This window comes from Pogoniulus pusillus, chromosome 4 (genome assembly GCF_015220805.1).
Source record: "Pogoniulus pusillus isolate bPogPus1 chromosome 4, bPogPus1.pri, whole genome shotgun sequence".
NCBI classification, from domain to species: Eukaryota; Metazoa; Chordata; class Aves; order Piciformes; family Lybiidae; genus Pogoniulus; species Pogoniulus pusillus.
Window position 1 is genome coordinate 36105914 of NC_087267.1, and position 22491 is coordinate 36128404.

The following is a 22491-nucleotide window of genomic DNA, read 5'->3' on the forward strand; positions in this document are numbered from 1 at the left end:
ATTTACCTACCATAGTCACCACTGGTTGCATCTAAAGCTGTGCTTAGGTAGCTGCATTATCAGTTTATGGCAGTTCTGGTTTGATAAGTGGCAGTCAGAGTGCAAATTTACACTGAAGAATATTCTATTTCCTTTGTCCTCCAATACTCAAGCTCACAACCAAAACTATGAGGCTTCAGCAGATTCAAGTTCTGATCTATGAGATGTAAAGGAACTTCCTATGAGGAGAGGTTGAGGGACCTGGGGTTGTTCAGCTTGCAGAAGAGGAGGCCCAGGGGGCACCTCATTGCTGTCTACAACTACCTGAAGGGAGGTTGTAGCCAGATGGGGGGTGGCCTCTTCTCCCAGGCAACCAGCAACGGAACAAGGGGACGCAGTTTCAAGTTGTGCCAGGGGAAGTATACGCTGGATGTTAGGAGGAAGTTCTTCCCAGAGAGAGTGATTTGCCATTGGAATGGGCTGCCCAGGGAGGTGGTGGAGTCACCATCCCTGGAGGTGTTCAAGAGAAGAATGCATGAGGCACTTAGTGCCATGGTCTAGTTGACTAGATAGGGCTGGGTGCTAGGTTGGACTGGATGATGTTGGAGGTCTCTTCCAACCTGGTTGATTCTATGATTGTATGTGTTGGAAGGAGTGTGGTTAGTAGGTGGAAAGAGGTTCTCCTCCTCCTCTACTCCATCCTGTGTGAGGCCACACCTGGAATATTCTGTCCAGCTCTGGGCCCTTCAGGTCAAGAAGGACCTTAGGGAACTGCTTCAAAGTGTCCCGCACAGAGTCACAAATATGATGAAAGGAGTGGAACATCTCCCTCACATGGAAAGGCTTTGGGAGTTTGGGCTCCTTAGCTTGGAGAAGAGGAGACTGAAGGGTGACTTAATTCATGTTTAAAAAGATGTCAAGGGCAGCATCTGGAGAATGGAGCCAGGCTCTGCGTAGTGATGTCCAATGATAGGACAAGGGTCAATGGGTGCAACCTAGAGCAGAGGAGGTTCCATGTGAACACAAGGAAAAAAACATTTTCATTGTAAGGGTGACAACACTGAAGCAGGCTGCCCAGAGAGGTTGTGGAGTCTTTTTCTCTGGAGATGTTCCAAACTTGCCTGTGTGACCTGCCCTAGGTAGTCCTGCTCTGACAGGAAGTTGGACTGGATGATATTTCAAGATCCCTTTCAACCCCTAACACTCTGTGTTTTCACTCAGAAAGTGCATTAGATGCAGTGTGGATTTTGAGACTATCACTATAAAAAAAGTTCAACCTATCCCAGTACCTCTTGTCTCAAATTTGAGAAAGCATTTTTTTCTTGGAAACATATTCTGCCTTAAATCACTTCTCCTTTACTCAGGACAAGTCCTGCTATTTCATGTAGGAGGCCTCTTACTTCTTTCTGGGGGTTATAATTACTCTCCATCAACCACCAAAGCAGACATCCCAAACATGGTAGAAGCTTGCAATAAATTATCCCAATTTATAAAACAGTAAATATATATATATATATATATATATATATATATATAAGAACAGGTTGTTTCTCATGGCTGAGTATAAGAAGAGGTTACCAAAAATAGAACCTTATATAAGCATAACAAACCCATGTTATATTTTGCTACAGAATTTTTCACAACCAGAGAGACCACATGTAACCATTACAACTATCATGAAAAAATGTAGTCCTGACTTTCTGAGCTGCATAAAGGCATGGGCTCCACTTGTATTCCACTTTTTAACACATTGTTTATTATCCTAGAAATGCATGACAATCATAAAACACAAAAACCAAAGCAAATCACAAACAAAAAAGTGCTTGGTGGGGGTTTTTTTTTGTATTTATTTTGTTGGTTTTGTTGTTGTGGGGTTTTTGTTGTTGTTGTTATTTTTTTAGGAAGGAAAAAAATAAAGAAAAAAACAAACCCACCCCACAGCTGCTCCAAAATCCCCAACCAACCAAAAAAAACCCACCATACCAAAACAAACAACCAAACCCATCCCCTACAACCTCGTAAGAACTGTTTGCAGTTGCCATATTTGGCCAACTAATTTTAAGCACTTGTACTGTACTGACCTCAACAAAAAACATAAATAAATATACATCATAAAAAATATTGCTCTGGATTAAGTGTATTTTTATTGGGGACTATAAACATTCAGTGCCAAGACAACTGCATTTCTCACCAAGTGCCTAATTTCTGTGTGTAGCAAAGTCATAGAATCACAGAATGTCAGGGGCTGGAAGAAAGCTCACCCAGTCCAACCCCCCTGCCAGAGCAGGATCACCTATACCAGAGCACATAGGAACACAACCAGGTGGGATTTGAGTATCTCCAGAGAGTGAGACTCCACAACCCTCCTGGGCAGCCTGTTCCAGTGTTGTCACCCTCACAGTGAAAAAATTCCTTCACGTGTTTACACTAAGCTTCCCATGCCTCAATCCCAGCTCCTCGGCACACTCACAGTTAAGGCTCTTCTCCTGAGGAAAACTCATAGGAAAGGGTACAGTTATTTACGTCAGAAAGTGTGCTCCTTCACCTAAAAACTGGAGATTGTCCTTATACCTAGTGTCAGTGTTTTGCCTAATGAGATATAGCACCACTAACTAAACTGCTGAAGTCTGGGAGATCTTTAAAAAGCATTTTTCTGTTTTCCATCACAAGAGCCATTCCTGACATCTACCACTTTCTGAGACATGCATGCTTGTAGTACCTTTCATGCTCTAGGTTTGTTAATAATTTTAAAGAAAGCTTGTAATTGAATCAATCTATAAACATTTAAAAGAAACACCCTTCTGGAGCCTAGCTGGTTAAGAGAAATGCTAAATCAATGCTTGCTGATTGTTGAAGCCAACTGACGGGTGGCTTCTATATTTAGGATCCTCCTTACACCTGTCAAGAGACAGAGAGAGACAGGCAGTGAAAAAGAAAGTGTGTGCACCAGAGCAAGCAATCCAGAGACCCATCTCTTGTAACAGGGAGCTAAAAATAAAAGCAACAAAGAGCAATAAAGAAAGCAGGGCAAAATCTTATTATTTATATTACCCAGCTGCTCTGTGACATGCTGTCATTGAGCGCTTCGCATAAGGTATGGACCTCATTAGTTATCAGTGACTCCAGCTTCCCACAGGAGGCCACAGCAATACTCAAAGCTGGATGCAGTCCAACTGTGTCAAGCCTGTGCTCCTCAGGTGGATCCCTTTCTCTGTCACTCCATAGCTGAAAGCACGAGGTCTTTGTGGCAATGCTTTCATTACAAAGTGAACTCCAGTGAATACTCATCCCCACGGTTAACAATGTCACTGGAAATGAACTTTCTAGCTTTGATTGACACCTATCTGAATCCAGGCTGCTCTCAGTTTGCTAATCAGACAGCACTTCTTTCTATAGCCATGATTTGTAGATGCATACACGAAGATAATAAAAGGAAAATCATCTAGATTGCTTTAAGTAACACTGTGCAACCCATTAATGAAAAAATACTGCTGCAAAAGCTTCAAATCTACCTTTTTAATTTAAAGAGAATAACAGAGGAGTACCACATTTCAAATGGAAGGGCACCCAGCTGTAACAGGAGCTTGCTTTCAACACAAGGATGATGCCTTCCTTCCACCTTATGCACATCACTCCTTTAGAAATTTTGATTAGCTGGTAAGCAGAAATATTTGAGTTTATACAGGTTAGAGATAAATAGACAACACTGCTGGTGAAATAGGAAAAAACGTGCTATTTGAATTTGTACATACACCCCTTTATCAATGTTACATTGTCATTCCTAAACAAAGAAACTGAATTTCATTCTACCTTCCCTGACTCATATAATAATAAGTCAAGTAACCCTTCAAATAATATCTGATTCACCAGCAGATTCCCTGCCTTTTTTTTTTCTTTTTCAGGAAAGCCAAATGGCCTTTAAGTATTAATCAGTGTTCAATAAATGGTATTTTTTACTGGCCCAGATTAATTTAAGTTTGTGTAGCTACTACCTTTTCATAAAGCAAACAAACAACAAAAAAAAAAGCCTTCTTTCCTTCTTTCCACAATCGACAGCAGATGAAATGGATATTTATTTGGTAAAATTTAATGATCTGCGTATTTGGGTGAGAGAAGATTCTAAATCATCATGAAAGATGTTACATGCTCATAAATCTAGATGTTTCAGTTTGGACACACAGCACAGACAGCAGCTGAACTTTCTCAGAAGTGAATCTAATTATTTGCCTGCCTTCTAATTCTAAGCACTAGTAGGCAGTTACACTCATTACATCAGTGGAGTGTACATAACTAATGTTTCTGTAGACATCTAATTATACAAAGGTAAGAACAATGATGTCATCAATGACATCAACAAACTGCAGATGATGAATTTGCATTCTGCTCAATACAGAACTAAAGCCATGTGGATGAAATTTGTGTGTGATCAACACTACCATGCACTAAATGCATGTACCTTAAAACAGCAGAAGTAACTTCATCCTGTATAGGGCAAAATTATGGATTTACTGGCATCAACACAAATTTTGCACTCTACACCCATGCATTCCCCCCCATAGTTTATGAAAGAGAGGATTACATGATTCAACACTTGCTGGAAATCAGATCCAAAGCAAATTGTTATGCCTGGATGGGTGCAAAATGGTAATGACATGGACAGTGAAGATCAACTAGCTAACATACATAACCATGCAATATGCCTAAGGTCACGTAGCAGCTCATAAAAGGATTTTATAAATTTAAGCTTGAGGTATAGGTTATGTATTTTAAAAGCTTAGTTATTTTTTTCCTTTGGATATCATGTAGATTAATAAATATTAAATAATTTGCAATTTTGTAGTTACAGAATATCCTGTTAATTATTATCACCTATCATAATGGGAAAGTGTAACGTTGCTGCTTAGTATGCCAGCACATAGAAATGAAGCATCTCTCAACAGTTAAAACATTTGTCCCACACCACTCAAATCAAAACCAGTGCAACCCCAGTGTACTCACACTAAAGATTCCAGCCTGAACAGTTAAAAATTCACTGAAGCTGAGATATGAGACATTTGAGTCTCATCAACAGGCTCTTCTGTCTGAAGACAGAACGGGACCGTATTAGATGTGTTGTAAACTATTAATGCATCCGGCACCTATAACTAGCAGTGCCCAGTACTAACAGTAATTGGTTTACTACTTGCAGCAAAACTGGATTGGCTAGGAACACACAGAATCATAGAACCATTATGTCTGGAAAAGAGCTTTAAGATCACCGAGTCCAACAGTAATCCAACTACTGTGCTCACTAAACTATATCCTAAAGTGCCACATTTATATGATTCTTGAACACCACCAGGGACGGCAACTCCATCATGAAAAAAAGTCTGCAAGATAGTAATGACAACACACATCTGCAAAGTTTTATTAAGTCCTAAAAGGTGACAACATACATTTTCAACAGACTACAAGCCTTGTACTAAGTATTGGGAAAAGTACTATTCTGTCCAATGTATGGCTAATGGTGTCACCTATAGCAGAGGTTAGACCGCTCTGCTGAGTACTAAACCATCTAACCATGGAACATCTTGCCAGCATTGCAGGTATGTCAGTCCTTTGTTGATAACAGTAATGAACACATAGGAGAAAAAACTACAGAAAGTAATGTGACTGTCCTGATTCATATTAGAGGTGCATGCATACTAGTAAACATAGTATTAGCCCTGCCATTATTTTGTTGCAAGTATTATCAGAGAAAACCCCCAGGAGACATAAACTATACTGCTAATCATTACTAGGGATGTTGTTTCCATGCCAAACTTTCTGTCTAAGGGTCTCTCTCTCATAAGCTTCTGTCACACAGAATCCATAATAATATTTGATTTATTTCTTCATTGGAGCTTCCAAGTACTGTGCTAGTAAGAACAGAGGCACTGCTGCCATTTCAGGTCTGTATGGAGGAATGCTCAGTCGCTGAGTCAGGTCATCTGGTCCAAAGTCCCTGCAATGAGCAGGGTCATTCTCTACTAGACCAAGTTGCTGAGAGACCTGTCCAACTTGACCTTGAATGCTTCCAGGGATATGTTGTACCAGAGTCACTTAGTGATAATTCCTTCAGATAAAATATCTAATGTAGTACTTGATCCAAAAATCTGGAAGTCAAAGTCTACAGCAGAAACGTTTTATCAAGAATCATAACACCATTCAATATTTCTATGTGAACTTAAAAAATCAAAAGATTGCTGGTAGGACTTTTTTCCCTCCTCAGTTAATAATATAACAGTTGTTGGAAAATAGTTAAGCAATGGGAAAAGTACTGTCCAGCTCCCAGGTAATACAGGAGTAGGTTTATACTTTCAGATTTCTCTTCATTACAAATTTAGAAGCCTAACAGTTTGGAAGCACCATAAAAACTTTTAGAGAATGAATCCACAAGTTACCTAATTGTATTACCAAGGCACTGTGTATATTTAATCCAAATTTTCTCTACCTTAATTTGTAGGTTAAAGTCTGCAGAGCAGCTGATAGACTGAATTAATCTTTACCATAATTCTAACAACAGTTTATATTCAGACTCCTATTTTGTTCCAACAGGTAATAGCAAAAATCAACTATCACAGAGCATATTACATTTTAGAAGCATTGTCCAAACAATTTTCTATGCCCTTTTGAAGAATTCACAGATAAATGAGGCAACTGGATAAGAACAGAAAAACAAAGCCTAGAACTGCTGGGCCTTTTTATAAATAAATAGCTTGGAAACCTTAATCCAGCACTAATTTACAACTCTGAAACCTTCTCTAGTTTTGAGATGCATAGAAAGAGTTTTTCTTCTAAAAAAAAAGTGAATGCAGCAATGATAAGGGGTTAAGTTTGTATGAAGGCAGACAAAAAATGGTGAATTATTTCACTTGAGAGAAAAACCAGGTGGCCATCAAAATGCTAGGTTTAGAGCTTCTGAGAATTTTTTTACTGTATCATTTCAGTTTCATTTCAGACTCCTGGAAAATTGCACAAACAATATAATATAACAATACCTCACTGCAAATAGCCCTTATTTTTTGCATTGATTTTGTTTAGATAGACATTGAGTAGTAAAAAAGACTGTGTAATTGCTCTATTTGGAAAATAGCATTAGTAGCCAAGAAAACCTCCATTAGTTCATTATCCAATTTTCCCAGGTGAAAGAAATGTCGTGTGGAGTGTGTGTGTCGCTGTCAAATCACACAGTGACAAACCACAAACTGCAATCTATCTAAATTACTGTTGAATTAGAAACTCCGTTCCACAGCAACAAACAAAACTCTGTGCCTTACATAGACTGTGTTTTCCTACCATATATTTATTTAAGGACTTTGAACTAAAACACAGAATGCTGCAAGTTAAAAAGAAAAAAAAAGATGTTTGTTTTATTACTTTGCAGATACAAAGATGTTTCATTGTAGGTAATGAACCAGAATCATAGAATAGTTAGAGTTGAGAGGAACCTCCTAAGGTCATCTAGTGACATCCTCCACTAAATCAGGCAGCTCAGAGCCTTATTGAGCTTCATCTTGAATATTTCCAGACATCTGGGCTCAAACACCTCCCTGGGCAACCTGTTCCAATGTTTCACCACCCTCACGGTAAAGAACTTGTTCCTAACATCCCGTTTAAATCTCCTCTCTTCTAATTTTAAACCATTGTGCCTTATCCTATCACTGCAGGCCTTTGTAAACAGTCCCTCTGCAGCCTTTGCATAAGTCTTTTTCAGGTAGTGGAAGGCTACTATTAGATCCCCCAGATGCTGCAATACCCCAGTGCCCTCAGCCTGTCCTCATAGTAGAGGTGTTCCAGTCTCCTGATCACTCCTCTGGACCCACTCTATTAGGTCCATGCCTTTCCTGTGTTGAGGGCTCCAGAACTGGGTGAAATACTCCAGGTGAGGTCTCACCAGAGAAGAATACAGTGCCAAAATCACCTCTCTCCATCTGCTGGCCACACTGCTTTTGATGCAGCCCAGGGTGCCACTGGCCCTCCAGGCTGCAAGGGCATACTTGCCTCATGTCAGGTTCTCATGCACCAGCACCTCCAGGTCCTTTTCTTCAGAACTGCTCTCAATTGCATCACCCCCCAGCCTGGACTCATATCTAGGGCCACCCCCAGGTTTTGATTGCTAGAGACAAGGTATGCCATTTGCAGCTTTACCAAAGGTGTCTACAAAATCCACCTGCCATGTTAGTCTTACAGTGGAGTTGCATCTTGAATAATTAACTGCAGAAAAGAACTTTTAAGTAAAAAACACAAAAGCTGTAAACTTAAACAACCAAAATAAGAATTCATCTGCATTTTAATAAGCAGATATAAACATAATTCTGCCTTTGTGTATATATTTCATATCCTCAAAGAAATGTGTTTCCAGGAGAAAAAACAGTTATTAATTTCACAACTGAAGATGGGATCCTAATGAATATGCATAAGGAAAACAATTTAAGGCCAAAAGGCAATTTCAGCATCTTACAGTCCTTAGTTTTCAAGTGTTCAGCTAGGTTAGTAGGTTAAATTACTTGGAACAGATTTTTTTAAAGACTGATCAGCACTTTATTCTATAAACAGATTATTCCCCCAGAGAGTAACAGGACAACTGTATAACAGAATGCTACTCACTAAAAATAAATATAACCACAGGTAATTAGACACTTGGAACAAAATATTTAAGTCACTGATGTCTAATCTGTGCTTGCAAAGCTGAAATCATCACTACTGCATACCAAAAGTGTTTGTGGAAGCATGGATATCTAAAAGAGTAATGGAGTACTTTGTGTGCAAAACTACCTTGAAGGCAGTAAAGGTATTTTATCTTATAAATAAATGGAGTTATGAAAGGAAAAAAATCACTGTCAATAAAATATTCCTTATGGTCATTTGTTAATTGTATCTCTCACTGTCCATACAAGGAAACAATGAGTACTTTCAATCCTAGTTTTGCAGACTGGAAGATATGATAGAAATATTTGTATACTAGATGAGTAAAAATACTGGCCAAGCAAAGTGGCAGTCACATCACAACTTCACCTCATCTCCCCATAAATGTCCCCTTTCATAGCAAACTCAGTTTCACTAGGAAGAAAAAAAAAAGTCAATTTTTTGCAGATTTTAAATGTAATCTCTTGAACAACCAAGATTTCACACCAGAAGGTGAACAAATTATTTGGCTGTGCATAATAAAGGGATAAAATAAATTACTTCCATGATTCCTACCATTACAAATTGCAGTATTAAACTCTAGAATTAATTGCTTAAGAATAAACACAACAAAGCAAATTTGGGAAGCCACTTCCAGCTACAGTTCTCCTAACCATTAATAGATGTTGCAAGGTTTTGAAAAGGAGAGTATTTGCAGCCAGGTGGGGGTTGGTCTCTTCTCCCAGGAAAGCAGCAACAGAACAAAGGGACACAGTCTCAAGTTGTGCTGGGGGGAGTATAGGCTGGGTGTTAGGAGGAAGCTCTTCACAGAGAGAGTGATCTGCCATTGGAATGGGCTGCCCAGGGAGGTCATGAACACCCTTGAGGTGTTCAAGAAAAGACTGGATGAAGCACTTAGTGCCATGGTCTAATTGCTTGACAAGGGCTGGGTGCTAAGTTGGACTGGATGATCTTGGAGATCTCTTCCACCCTAGTTGATTCTATGATTCTTCCTTATCACATCACACATATATAAAACTGTGCTTATTTCTAATCTGGAGGAACATTTTTCAATGCCCTCTAGCACATTAAGAAGTTCCTCTTTATGTGGACAATTGCTTGGTGGGGCACAGACAATGAAGTGGTGTCAGACCTTATCATTTAAAAGGGAGGCAAATGACCACATCTGATATCATGCATAGTTTCTTTGTTATATCTTCCTATTCCTCTTTGCACAGGCTAAATAAAATCATGTGTTATATTTTATTTCCTATAATTTTTGCAATCAGGCCTTGACACTGATAACTCACTCTGTTGGTTGCAATGAAACCTGCTTGTGTTTAATCAGAAATTATTTTATGTGAATTCATCCTTGAGCATAGGATTTAAATGATAGAGGACCGATACTCATTTTGCCAAGATTACACTGGTGCAAAGAAGGATGGAATTGGATACCTAATCATTTCTAAAGGCATTTAAAGCACATCCCAAGACATACCCTTTGTCATGCAACAAACCAATTAATCCTTCATGTATTTCTAATCAGTCAGAAGTGACTGTAGTGATCAGATTATGCTTTCATTTACCACAAAGCTTCTCTCCATGTGTATGGTAGAGTGAACTCTCCTTCAGGCATGATCCTGCAGACACTAGTGATCTGTTCCCAGTTTATATATCTACTAATATATATTCACAACAGATAAAAGTCTAATCCAAAAAGATGCTAAAGGAAGAAACAGTGACAACAACAATAAAATTGGTAAGAAATATGCTGCTGTTGTTACTGATTATGGCAAGCCAAAACAATTGCAATGAAATCTATGTTACTCCTGCTTGAAATCTTAACAGCCTTGGTGATTATCTGGTAATTAGTGAATGCTAATGATCATCTTAGGGATGTTACTAGACCATAAACAGAAATAAGTTGATGTTGGACCACCTGACTATCACTAATTATGTACCTTTACAATCATATTTCTTGCAGAATCACAGAATCAGTCAGGGTTGGAAGGGACCACAAGGATCATCCAGTTCCAATCCCCCTGACATGGGCAGGGACACCCTACCCTAGAGCAGGCTGGCCAGAGCCTCATCCAGCCTGGCCTTAAACACCTCCAGGCAAGGGGCCTCAACCACCTCCCTGGGCAACTCTTTCCAGGCTCTCAGCACTCTCATAGTGAAGAACTTCCTCTTCACGTCCAGCCGGAGCCTAGCCACCTCCAGCTTTGCTCCATTCTCCCTAGTCCTGTCACTTCCTGATATCCTAAAAAGTCCTTCCCCAGCTTTTTTGTAGGCCCCCTTCTGATGCTGGAAGGCAACAATAAGATCACCTGGGAGCCTCTTCTTCTCCAAACTGAACAGCCCCAACTCTTTCAGTCTGTCCTCATAGCAGAGGTGCTCCAGTCCTCTGATGATCCTTGTGGCCCTTCTCTGGACATGCTCCAGCACATCCACGTCCTTCTTGTAATGGGGGCTCCAGAACTGGATACAGAAAGCATATGGGAAGTATCCAGCATTCTGGATACTGGAAGCAGGAGACTTTGCAATATGGAACATTTAGTCAAGCAAGATAACAGTGGGATCATTTCCATTTTAGAAACAGCAACAAAAGGAATAAAAACAAGTAGCCAGTGCTGCAAAAGAAGTGAGTACTAGATCAGGTTCATGAACTCAAATGTCATGAGCAGCTGGCTAATATTGTACCCACCTATTGCCCCTATTTTAATGAAAAGTAGAAATTTCACATGACAGATTTCACACAAACCAGGCATCTCCAGCTCCAAGTGACTTCAGCAGCGTGAACAACGATGTGCAATGTGGCAAAGGAGTGCAGCTCGCAAGCAGCATTGGCATGAGTCAGATATGCTGGCTTCTTTTCATGATACTGTCTGCAAATTTTTGCTGACTCCTGGTAGCTTCTAAAAATGCCGTTAAGCTTATGTTTTACAATCTGTGTACATCCAAGAAGTACAGATCATGGGGATTAACTTCTTCTAACTCCCCAGATCTCAAGTTACCAAAAGAAGCAGTGATAATGGTATCTTTTCTACAAAGACTCTATTATAAAAATAACCTTTGAGAACCAGGATAAACAGAGATATTACCCATCCAGAAAAGGTTTGGTCATGCAAGTTCCTGAGATAAGGTAGGAATATGGCAAGCACACATCTTAATAAACAGGGCTTAACAGCTTAACAACACTTTTCAACTACAGAGGGCTTTAGAAGCATTAGCTAACAAATTAATCTTGACAATCAACCCTTGCCTGACTAAATGGTAAGATACTGCAGTTTCCTACTTCTGTGAGAGAAATCAGTGTACAAAACTAAGGTGCAAAACTTAAGAAGTAATGCAAGACAGATAAAATAAGACATATAATGCTAAAGAGCTCAGCCAAGATACACACAATCCAGTATGTACATCACAGAAATATTTTTTGCTTTACTAAATTCATGCCACTGAATTGATTTGAGAGAGGAGAAGCTAACCATCCTAACAAAGAATAACTTTCCAAAGAAGGGGATGGTGTAAAAAAGCTCCTTGCTTCACTAGATTTCCACCTTCTCTCATCCCACATTCCTACATGTATGTCTCTTCACTTTAACCTGTGTATGACAAAAAAAAAGTCTGACAGACATGGTTAACAGTAAGTAGGGATATTCAGTAACATCTGCAGGACTCATTCTAAATGCTTACTGAAAAATAGTAAACTCTGTTTTATATTTTATTCTAATTCACTCTGCTAAAAGTTGGTCATTTACAGAAAACAACAACAAAATAACAACAACAAAGAGGAGGCTCAGGGGTGATCTCATTGCTGTCTACAACTATCTGAAAGGAGGTTGTAGCCAGGTGGGCATTGGTCTCTTCTCCCAGACAACCAGCAACAGAACAAGGGGACAGTGCTAGAGGAAGTACGGGTTGGATGTTAGGAGGAAGTTCTTGCCAGAGAGAGTGATTTTCCATTGGAATGGGCTGCCCAGGGAGGTGGTGGAGTTACCATCCCTGGAGGTGTTCAGGAAAAGACTGGATGAGGCACTTAGTGCCATGGTCTAGTTGACTGGATAGAGGTGATAGGCTGAACTGGATGATGTTGGAGGTCTCTTCCAACCTGGTTGATTCTATGATTCTATGATTAATCTACACCAGAAAATGATAAAATAAAATATACTTTATAATGGACTGGTGAACTCATCCCTCAACAATTTGACAAATCTAATGGGATATTTGATCTGTGCATGTGTGAGTAAAGTATTCACCTGGAAGAGCTGGAGAAGGAGTAATAAAGATCCTAGTTTTGCTAGACTTCTAGTAATCTCTTTGTCGTTGCTTTCCTCCTTCCTGTGGTATCAATAAACACAATTCTCATAGCTAAGACTGCAAAACGTTTCACTCAATAATCTTTGGCAGAACAGCCCCCATGACTCAGTTTCCTCCTATGGAAAATATTTGAATTTCTAATCAAGAGTCAGCATAAGCAAGGTGTTGCAAATTTCTACACAGTCCTGAAAGGAAGAAAATTTTCCTTGTACTGGTTTGTTTCAGACTGCTCTAGTGCAGAAAGAAAAATGCAGCACTATATTAGAAGTAACCACTGAGAAAAATGACATCTCTTGATTTAGGCCCTAGTCCTGCCACCCTGACCCAGAGAACTTTCATAGTTTTAATTTTTATGCCTACTTGAAAGAATGTTTAGTTCAAGGCAAACAAAATTAAAAAAAAAAATCAATGCCCCCCCCCCCCAAAAAAAAACCAAAACACAACAGCAGAAACAAAACAAGCAAAACCAAAACAGTAGAGAGGCAGCAGAGATGAAATAGAAGCACCTGAATTATAAAATTGTTTGGATGAACCACATCTGGCTGTTCTCCTTTAAATAAAAATTACCATAACTTATCATTTGACTACGACAAAATCTAAACTATGGACTCAGCAAATCCTTTATGTTCTTATTTACTTCACAAATCAGGTAAAAAAATGAATCAGAATTTATTATAACAGATAAATTTGAGAGTTTTTGCTCGTAGACTTCAACTGGAACTTCATATGCATGAAGGCTGAAAAAAGGACCTCTGATCCAGTACAGACTTCCATGTAAAAGACAATGATTACTGTGCAAAAAAATTATTCTTAGCCCATATGATTCATAAGAGACATAAAATTACCTTCTTCTTTCTGCATTCCTAGCTGAACACTCATGGTTCTGGAGAAAAGGAGGATATTTTTTAAATGAGGAATGTTTAAACCCCTATGTAGAAAATCTGTTACAAAGTCAGATCATAGTTCTTGTCCTGACCAACTCTCAAAAGAGAGGGAGTGAGGATGTAATTTTCAAAGTGGGTGAAAAAGTGAACCACTTTTTACAATGGTAAGCAATATTCTAACTTCACATTCACAGTCTATGGGTATTTCAGCCCTGCCTCAGAAGAAAAAAACATGTTAAAAAAAAAAAGAAGAAAAAAAAAAGTCTGATTTTGAATTACTGTAATTAACTGGAAAAGCTTGCTGATTTGTTGATGCAAAATAATGTCAATCTTTTTCATAAACTTGTTAGAGTCTTTGCAAACAATTAGCCAAAATTACACAAGGAAGAGAAACTCAGCTCTTTATGATCAGTTTGCTGTTGGCACACAGAGAAAGGTGGTGTAAGGAAGGACATGGGCAAAAATCCTCAGTCTTTTCCCTAACATCATTAATGTAACAATACCAAATTGTGAGCCATGCTTATGTCATAGTATGCCTGTGAAAGAAGGAGTATATTTTACGATTCACTCTGAAACCTTGAGTCTGGGAGGAAGAGAGGTGTGAAACAGAGAGTTCGCTCAGAAGGAGAGTAGGTCAAAAAATAGTTTGGAAAGCACTGAAGAAGGAAAAGACAAATCCCTCTTGGGCTGAATAACTGTAGGCACACACCATTAATTTTCAGCTATTAAAAAGTGCTGTAGCATGTTTTGAAAATCTTCACCATTACACTGTTGATCATTTTTTACCCTGAGACTGGCAAAGGGACTTTTTAATTTCATGGCATAAGCACCATACTTTGGCCCTCAATTAATAAGATCCAATCCCACAAAGAACACCGAAGTATAAATGCAGTTGAGAGAGATATCACCATCAGTGTTACAGATTTGCACCCTAAATGTGAGGCACTCCTGCATCACTGTTGTGTGCACTACATGGCATTGCTTGACATGAAAAATCATATTCCACAAGCAATACTTATTTCAGTTCTCTTTTACTATTGGAAATCAGAAAGAAAGAAGAATCACAACACTGCTTAGCAGCAATGTCCAATCTGCTATAACAAACTACAACACGATCAGACTCTTGGTCTGATCCTACAGAGCAGAGCATTGCCCAATATATTACAGAAGTTGAGTGGGATCAAGCTATTTAATAGATACAGAAGAAATAAATTAGAGCTATAATCTCAATCACTTAAATATTCATTGATGCTGTCTTGCAGCAGCTGTAGGTGGAATAAAAAGCTGATTCAGTCATAGGCTAAGAGAAATCTAAGACGCAATGCACAGGTGCTGCACAGGGCTATGGCCAGAAATGCAGTTCTTCTTCTGTATTTCTTGTGTTGTATGAATTATCAAGGTGCTAGATATGTTTTACCAGAACACAAGGGACACTGAGCTGCTATTCCTTCTATCAAAAAACTTGATTCAGCATTTGTAAAAGATATAAAGTGTGGTATCTGGCTTTATAGTTATGATCCAGCGATTTTATTCCAGTGTTGTGTTCTGGTAAATATTTTCTTTTATTAAAGTAGGTATCTTAACAAGGCACTAGAAAACAACTTTTTTTTTGCGATCCATAATATCATCTTTATAACCACTCTAAACACAACATGCATTCCAAGCACACAGGGATCAAGAGCTCATGTACTGCTGTGAAGAAGCACAAAGCAGTCTGGGGCCCAATTCTGCTTCTGTTGTGGTCAGTGGCATAGAGGATGAATCCTTTTCCTCTTAAGCTACTGAAATGCTCCTAAACTGCAACCCCTGTCTCACTGAGGTTTAAGTCAAACATAGGTCTACAAGATAATACTACCTTAGGTAAGGATTCTTGCAGAAGGGAAGAAAGAATAAAGGTACAAGTGCATCAGATCACAGTTAATCGGTAGGCAACTATAGTCTGGCCCATTTCTTTGTTAACAAAAGATTAAAGTAATAATGATTTGACCATGCTTCCATCAATTTAAAATGCTCTGCTAGACAAATATTTTTAAGATCTGTACAACAGGCCTTCTATTTAACAATGAATACATTTCAGACTAATGGGCTGCCAAGCTCCAGCTCTCTTTCTAGCAGATGAATTCTTGGATAAAATAATTTTGCAGGGTATGAGCAATGCAGTTCTGAAAATAGCATCAGTGCAAAATGAAAGATGGCAAGAATCTCTACAATGCTGATTTATTTCAATGAAATTTTGTCTCTGAGGATGAGTATCTATTTGGGTGTTTTCATACTTAATAAAATGTAAATCTATGGAATTTGTTAGTTTTGAGGTCTCAGTAAAAACATCCAAGACAGAAACAAAACACAATTTAAAATACCTATTCACAATTTACATCATAAAACATTTAGAAGATAAAAAATGCCTTGTGCATCCAAATAATTTGCATTTATCAGAGCCACATATACAGGGACAATCATAAGAAGAAATCAACACTAATCAACAAGCTCTTTCACACTTATTTGTAAGGATGGAGAGAGACTTTTAAAAATATCTGCAGGTTTATATATCTTGAGTAATGCTCAGCATGCTGAGCTGAGAAAGCACTGAGAGGTGATACTGCACTTCCCTGATCTTAAGTAGATTACATATTTTAGCTTTCTTTCAAATTCACTGATAAAAAGATGCACTTCAGCAGATTTATTTTTGCTAATAATGAAGATTTTAAAGTGAGTTGGAAAACACAATTTTCGGCTGTGGAGACTGATATTAAACAATCCATTGAAGCAGTCGCCTGTTCTAATTGACATCAGCAATAAAATTGGCAGTCTTCTATCACAGATCTTATGGCAAAAATGAGATTATATATGTGAGAGGTGTCAAAATCCCTCAGTCTAATAGTAGAAACAGATGAAAAGAACACATCATATATATCTTATATATGCATTCGTCCACTGTTTTTATATAGCAAGCAATGCTGTCTACCAAGCCTAGAAACATTTTCCATAAGATCTACACTTGTTAGATCCATGTGCAGGAACCAAAAATACGAATGTCCCAGTTGTGCAAGCCTTAATTCATGACTCACACAGACTTCCCTGAGTTGTCCTAATGACACCAAAACAGTAAGGATGAGTCATGCAAATAAAAACTTAGGAATACACAACTTATTTTTAAAATATCTCCTGTCAGTATGCATGTATGTTCATAAATGTTTTATTTTTATCACCTGTGTATTGTTTTTACACTCAGATGTATTTATTTAAGTATCAAATCTGCCTTGCACATAACATAAAATTTAATCTCTCAATACAGAACAGGTGACTGAGGAGGAAAAAAATTATGAGATAATGGAGGGAAAATGTGTGGGGGAGGAAAATTAGAGTAAACACAATAAACCCAGACATTAAGCTATATACAAAATGACACAATTATAGAAGCAGTGCCATTGACATTGAAAGGCTTCCTCTGTATGTTTATCAACATTTAGATAGGTATTTTTTTGATTAAAAAAATAATATGTATAAGCAAGTTTATCTTCAGAAAGCAGTAGGTATATCTTTATACCATACTTTACTCTCATAAAAATATCAACACTGTTAAGACATATAGTATCAAAAATATACTTAAGAATTACAACACATTTTAAAGCTCAGAGCTGTTTTCATGCAGTATAAATAGAAGAACAGAGAGTTCTATGGCACCTTTATCAGGAAAAGTACAAGTCGTATTTATGTAATAGCACTTTTCCCTTATAGCTGTATAGATGTAGATGATAAATAAATATATATGGCTACAATTAAAGAAGTGTTTTGCATATGTGATAGTAATATCATGGTTACAGTGATAGGAGTATAATATACAACAATATTGTCACATATGTGCAGAATACCTGCTGTGCTACATGTATAATTGAAATATTTGGAGTTGCTGTGTTAAAAGTAAGTGCATGCTAAACCTGGCCAACACAAAACAGATCCTTAATAGACTATACAATGAGAACTATAATTTTAATGAAATCTAATATGTATCAATCAGTAGCTAAGCCTTATTAGCTAAAACTCAAGAAATAATTAAGGCTGCACTTAAATAGTTCATTAAAAAGAAGTCTTCCCTATTTGCAGTGAAATAGTCCAACGCAACAACAAATGTGACTGTACCACCCATTCAGATTTTCAAAGAAAAATAAATCTTCCATTTCAAACAGCACAATCTTTCACTTGAACTTCTCTATACATTGCTTGGCAAATGTTTCAGAGATGTCTTGCCTTGCCAAAGAAGTAGAATTAGTCAAATGATTGAGATTCTATCAAAGAGGTGTTGCTTAAACCTTCAGTATTTTTTGCTAAAAATGTTTCATGCTTGTACAATTACTGTACTGGTGATAAGGACTTCTGAATATTTTAGTAAAAGCACATGTAAAAATATTTACTGATGCAGAATACACAGGTAAATGAAGGGAAAATGTACAGTCATGAATTGTCAATGAAATAATGAAATATAGAGCCTTGAGTACGCACATTTTTCATGGAACAGCTGAGTAATACTTCAGACCAACTTTTTAACACAAAGAAAAAGACTGAAAACAACAGGGAGAAGGCAGGCAGCTGAAAACGTAGTATCAGCAAATCTTAGGCTCTTTAATTACTAACATCCTTTCCTTCCTTTATTCTTCTCTTCTGTGTTTTTTTCCCCTATTTTTAATAACCTCAAGATCTCAAAATCTTTCTCATTAAGGGCATTCACATTACTTCTCTTTGTTCTTCCCCATTTGTAGGCTGTAGTAAGAAACAAAAGACCACTGTCAAGTCTTTTAAAAGAATTTAAGAAATGTTTTCTCTTTCACCTGTTACATCGTTACTTTTTTTTTTTCCAAAGCAGCTCTCCCTGTATCAACCTGTTCTGCTGTCTTCTAAATGAACTGAGTCTTATTTTCACTTCGGTTTAATTTCAAAGGGGAAACATTACCATAAAAGATGGACAGGTGTTTATTGTTTCTGTAATATTTCAGTCAAATAACAGTGATTTTAAAAAAAAAACAACAAGCAATCAGACTGTGTAGAACATGGAAATGATGTTGATTAACAATTACTAAATTATATGTATAGTTATAAATAAAGCTATAACTGAAATTATAATTATATAATATGTTTTACTGCTGTCAATTTCTATTACCATGACTGGCAGTAAAGGTAAATTCTGAAGAGAATTAGCAAAACAGTTTTAAGGAAATATCTCCTAATGCTGCACTAAAAAGATGATCTAGGCTTCTATTTGAAAAGATACAATTTTCTTATACAGTGCTCTTTTAGTTTTACTACGTTCCACATTTCTCTGGAAAAATCTGCGTAGAAGATAAACTTCCAATACTTGTGTATGATAATCTTATCAACTCAATTAGAAACAGTTAATATGGCAGCTCAAAAACAAGAAAAGAACTGACTTTAAAAACCCTTGCTTTGCATTTTGTCACTCCTACTTCCATATGGCACATTTTTATAAGCTGCAACCAGAGAATATTTTAAAAAGATAATTTTCCTTGCAATAGAAGTCTTTATCCCATTTAGAAGATAATAAGTGGCTACTTTACATTTATCTTTGTATTGCTTTCTTTGCTTTCTTACATTTAACAGTGCGAGCATCCTTTCGAGTCTTTTACAATGGAACCGATACTCGGAACTCAATCCAATTATACCAACCTACCAGCAGTACTAATTGGAGAAAATGCATTGCTGGTAATTGCTGTAAACTCATTCTTTTGCATAGGGTGAACAAAGCAATAAATTCTACCTAGCCTTAAACAATGGGGGAGACTACCATTAGCACTGTTTTTCTTATGTAAAATGAATTAAAGTGAGTCATCCACTTAAAAGTTACATAGTGGAAGCTTTAACCCAGATTCAGGGACTAAAGTAAGTGTTTGAAAGAGAAAAAAAAAATAAAAGTGAAAGCAATAAGATGAGGAAGAGAAAGAAAATAGAAAGAAAACACCGTCATTGACCCGTAGCGTTTTATTCCGAGGTTTGGTAGGGTTTTGTGTTTGAGGGGTTTTTGTTTGGTTGTTTTTGTTTATTTAATCTGTAGTCGAATCTCTTGTATGATGTTTGAGGTTATTTTGTTCCCTTTATTTTATTGCATGCTTTCATTATGTGATCTCTGCACTGCTCTTGGCAATGCTTTCATACTAACAAGTACGCAGTGTTTTAAAGATTTCTATCTTACGACCACGCAAAACATAATGCACCGAGAGCATCTCCCAGCTCTCCTGAAGGTGCTTTTTGAGAAGTAACGAATTGCAAGGCCAACGCTGAGGAAAACAGTTCTCTAGTTGTGTTGCTTTAAGCATGCTTCAAGCCCTCTGGGGTGGCACAACGCGTGCGCACACACAGCACCCCACCGAAAACCACGGGCAGAAAACAAACCCTGCAACTGTCAAAATATTCATGGTGTGCCCTGGAACACAGCCAGGTAGGAGTGAGCTGAAGCATAGGCTCCAAACTCAAACCAGTGCTCGCCTGCCTGTTCCACACACCTGTCGCAGAAAAGCAAGGAAATCTGCGTTTTGCTTGAATTGTCATAAAATTGCAGAAGTTCTATTTTTTTGTTTTAAATAGCGTTAAAACTCCAGCCAGGCTGAAATAACCTCTGTAGGAGGAGGGGGCGGGCTCTGTGTAACTCGAAACTTTCCTCTCAGCACGGCTGAAGTGCCAGGGGTATATTTAGAGCTCAGATCTGCTCTGGAGCGGGGCTCTGAGGCAAAAAAAACCTTTACCTCAAAAGTACCTCTGCTGCTGTGACCGGGGCACGCTCCCCTCCTACCGGTCACCGCCCCGCGGGAAGCCTCTGCTACCGTCACTCTTTCCCAAGCGAAAGCAGCCGAAATTCTGCGATTTTACCTCACCGCCACTTTCCGCCCGGACTTACTTTATTTCCCTTTGTATTTTGGCCGCCACCACGCTCTCCCCGGCATAGAGGTGCGGCCGTGCCCCGGTCCTGCCCACCGCCCACGACCCCCGGACCCAGCGGGCACTTACGTGGTGGCAGAAGGGAAAGGACCCTCGGACGAGTGGTTCATCACCAGGGACTGGAAAAGTGTCAGGCTAAAGACTAGCAGCCAGCCAGCAGCCATCTTCCTGATCGACGATCGATCCCCCTTCCCCAAGTCGGCGAGACGGCAATAATAATAAATTCAATTACTGTGTGTATGGTGGTGTTGGGGGGGGGCTCTTGTTTTTTAAAGCCTCCTCCGCTCCCCCAACCCGCCCCCTCTCAAGAGGCGCAGCCCAGAGATGTGCAGAGAAGAGGGAGAACAGCCGAGGGTGGGAAGGAGGAGGAGAAACGATGGAGATCTGTGGGTGGAGAGGGGGAAGAGGAGAAATAGAGAGAGGAATAGAGTCTACTCTCTGTTACTCCAGCAGCAGCTCCAGCTTCATCTGATCCGCCGCCATCAGGGCTACTTTTGTAACAGATCTCCTCTCAGTCTCTGTGTGTGTGTCCTTCCCTGATTTATTCATCTGATTGCAGAGCAGAAAAAGGAGGAGGAGGAGAGAGGCAGGCGGGGTGGGGACTCCTGAAGGGAGAAAAGAAAGCGAGAGAGTTGGAGACGGCAAGATCGCTGCCGGCTGCTGCCTTCTCTGCCGGCAGCGAAGGAAAGTCAGGGCGGGGAGCGGGGGTGGGCGCCGGGCCCTGTAGCGGCCGCGCTCCTTACAAGGCAGCCGCGGAACTCCCCGGGCCGGGCCGGGCCGCCCGGCGTGGGGCTGCGTGCCGCACCTCCCGCCCAGCCCCCGCCGCTATTTCTGAAACCCCTTCGGGCCGTGTTTCAAGTCCTCCTCTCCTCCTCTAAGCCGCAGCCGCTCTCAGACCGTGTGCCACCAGTCTGGGCTGCATTTATACACGTATTTACGTGCGTGCACATATAGGTCGCCTTTTCCGCTGCTGGCCGTAGAAGCGCACCTCAGCGCGGAGGGCTGCCCGGCGGAGTAGCGCGGCTGCCCCTGCCCTTCGCAGGGTCCCGTCCCCGGCGGGTCCGCGAATCACTTCTGAGAAGCTGGCCCCTGGGAGCACGGCTGAGAGTCCTGAAGCTGCATCCCCGCCCCAACCTTAGTTCGAACCTAGCCATTAATAATCGATTTCTTTGAGAATTCAGAGGACAGGTTCCTTCTCCCGCGTTTCATTTCACCGATGTTCACTTGCACCAGTCTCTCTGGCAACTATTCCTTCTCCAGACAAATGGAGGAAGTAGTCCAGGAAAATATTTCTTAGCCTATCTACCAGAGCAGTTAAAAGTTCAGTGACAGTTTTCATTTTCAATCTGTGGACTGTTATTTTTGTTTGCTTGCTTTTATTAATTTGTTTTTTTAATGTTAATATCATTTACTTAAGTATAATAAGGTAATTAAATCTATATTGTTATGCATTGAATTAACCCAATAGGTGAAAACGACAGCACAGACCCATTGTTCATGTTGTTTTCATATCCTTTGTATTGAAGGGTTGTATCATCTTAGATGCATAAATTCACCGCTATTTCTGTAAACCAGAAAGGTGATTGTGTCTATTTTAAAGGTGGCAAAAGGACCAAAATTAGAATATACAAATTAAGAACTGAGTGTTTTCATCGCCCAGGCTCCAAGCCAGCGCAACATTTCAGTTACAATCTGCAAAGCGTTCAGTCACTCATCT

At 39.2% G+C, this 22491-nt stretch overlaps 1 protein-coding gene across 5 annotated transcripts in view; it reads right to left on the reverse strand.

The window, feature by feature from the left end:
• Positions 1-21593, reverse strand: part of CACNA2D1 (calcium voltage-gated channel auxiliary subunit alpha2delta 1) — a 407133-nt gene extending 385540 nt beyond the window's left edge. For 4 of the 5 annotated variants that reach the window (XM_064142569.1, XM_064142567.1, XM_064142573.1 and 1 more), the window contains exon 1: positions 20844-21440. In XM_064142569.1, the coding sequence (XP_063998639.1) occupies positions 20844-20938 (95 nt within the window). In that variant the 5' untranslated portion in view covers positions 20939-21440. Of the gene's footprint in view, positions 1-20843; positions 21441-21517 lie in introns of those variants that run through there. The other variant, XM_064142568.1, reaches the window with a different exon arrangement.
• Positions 21594-22491: the final 898 nt, after the last annotated feature.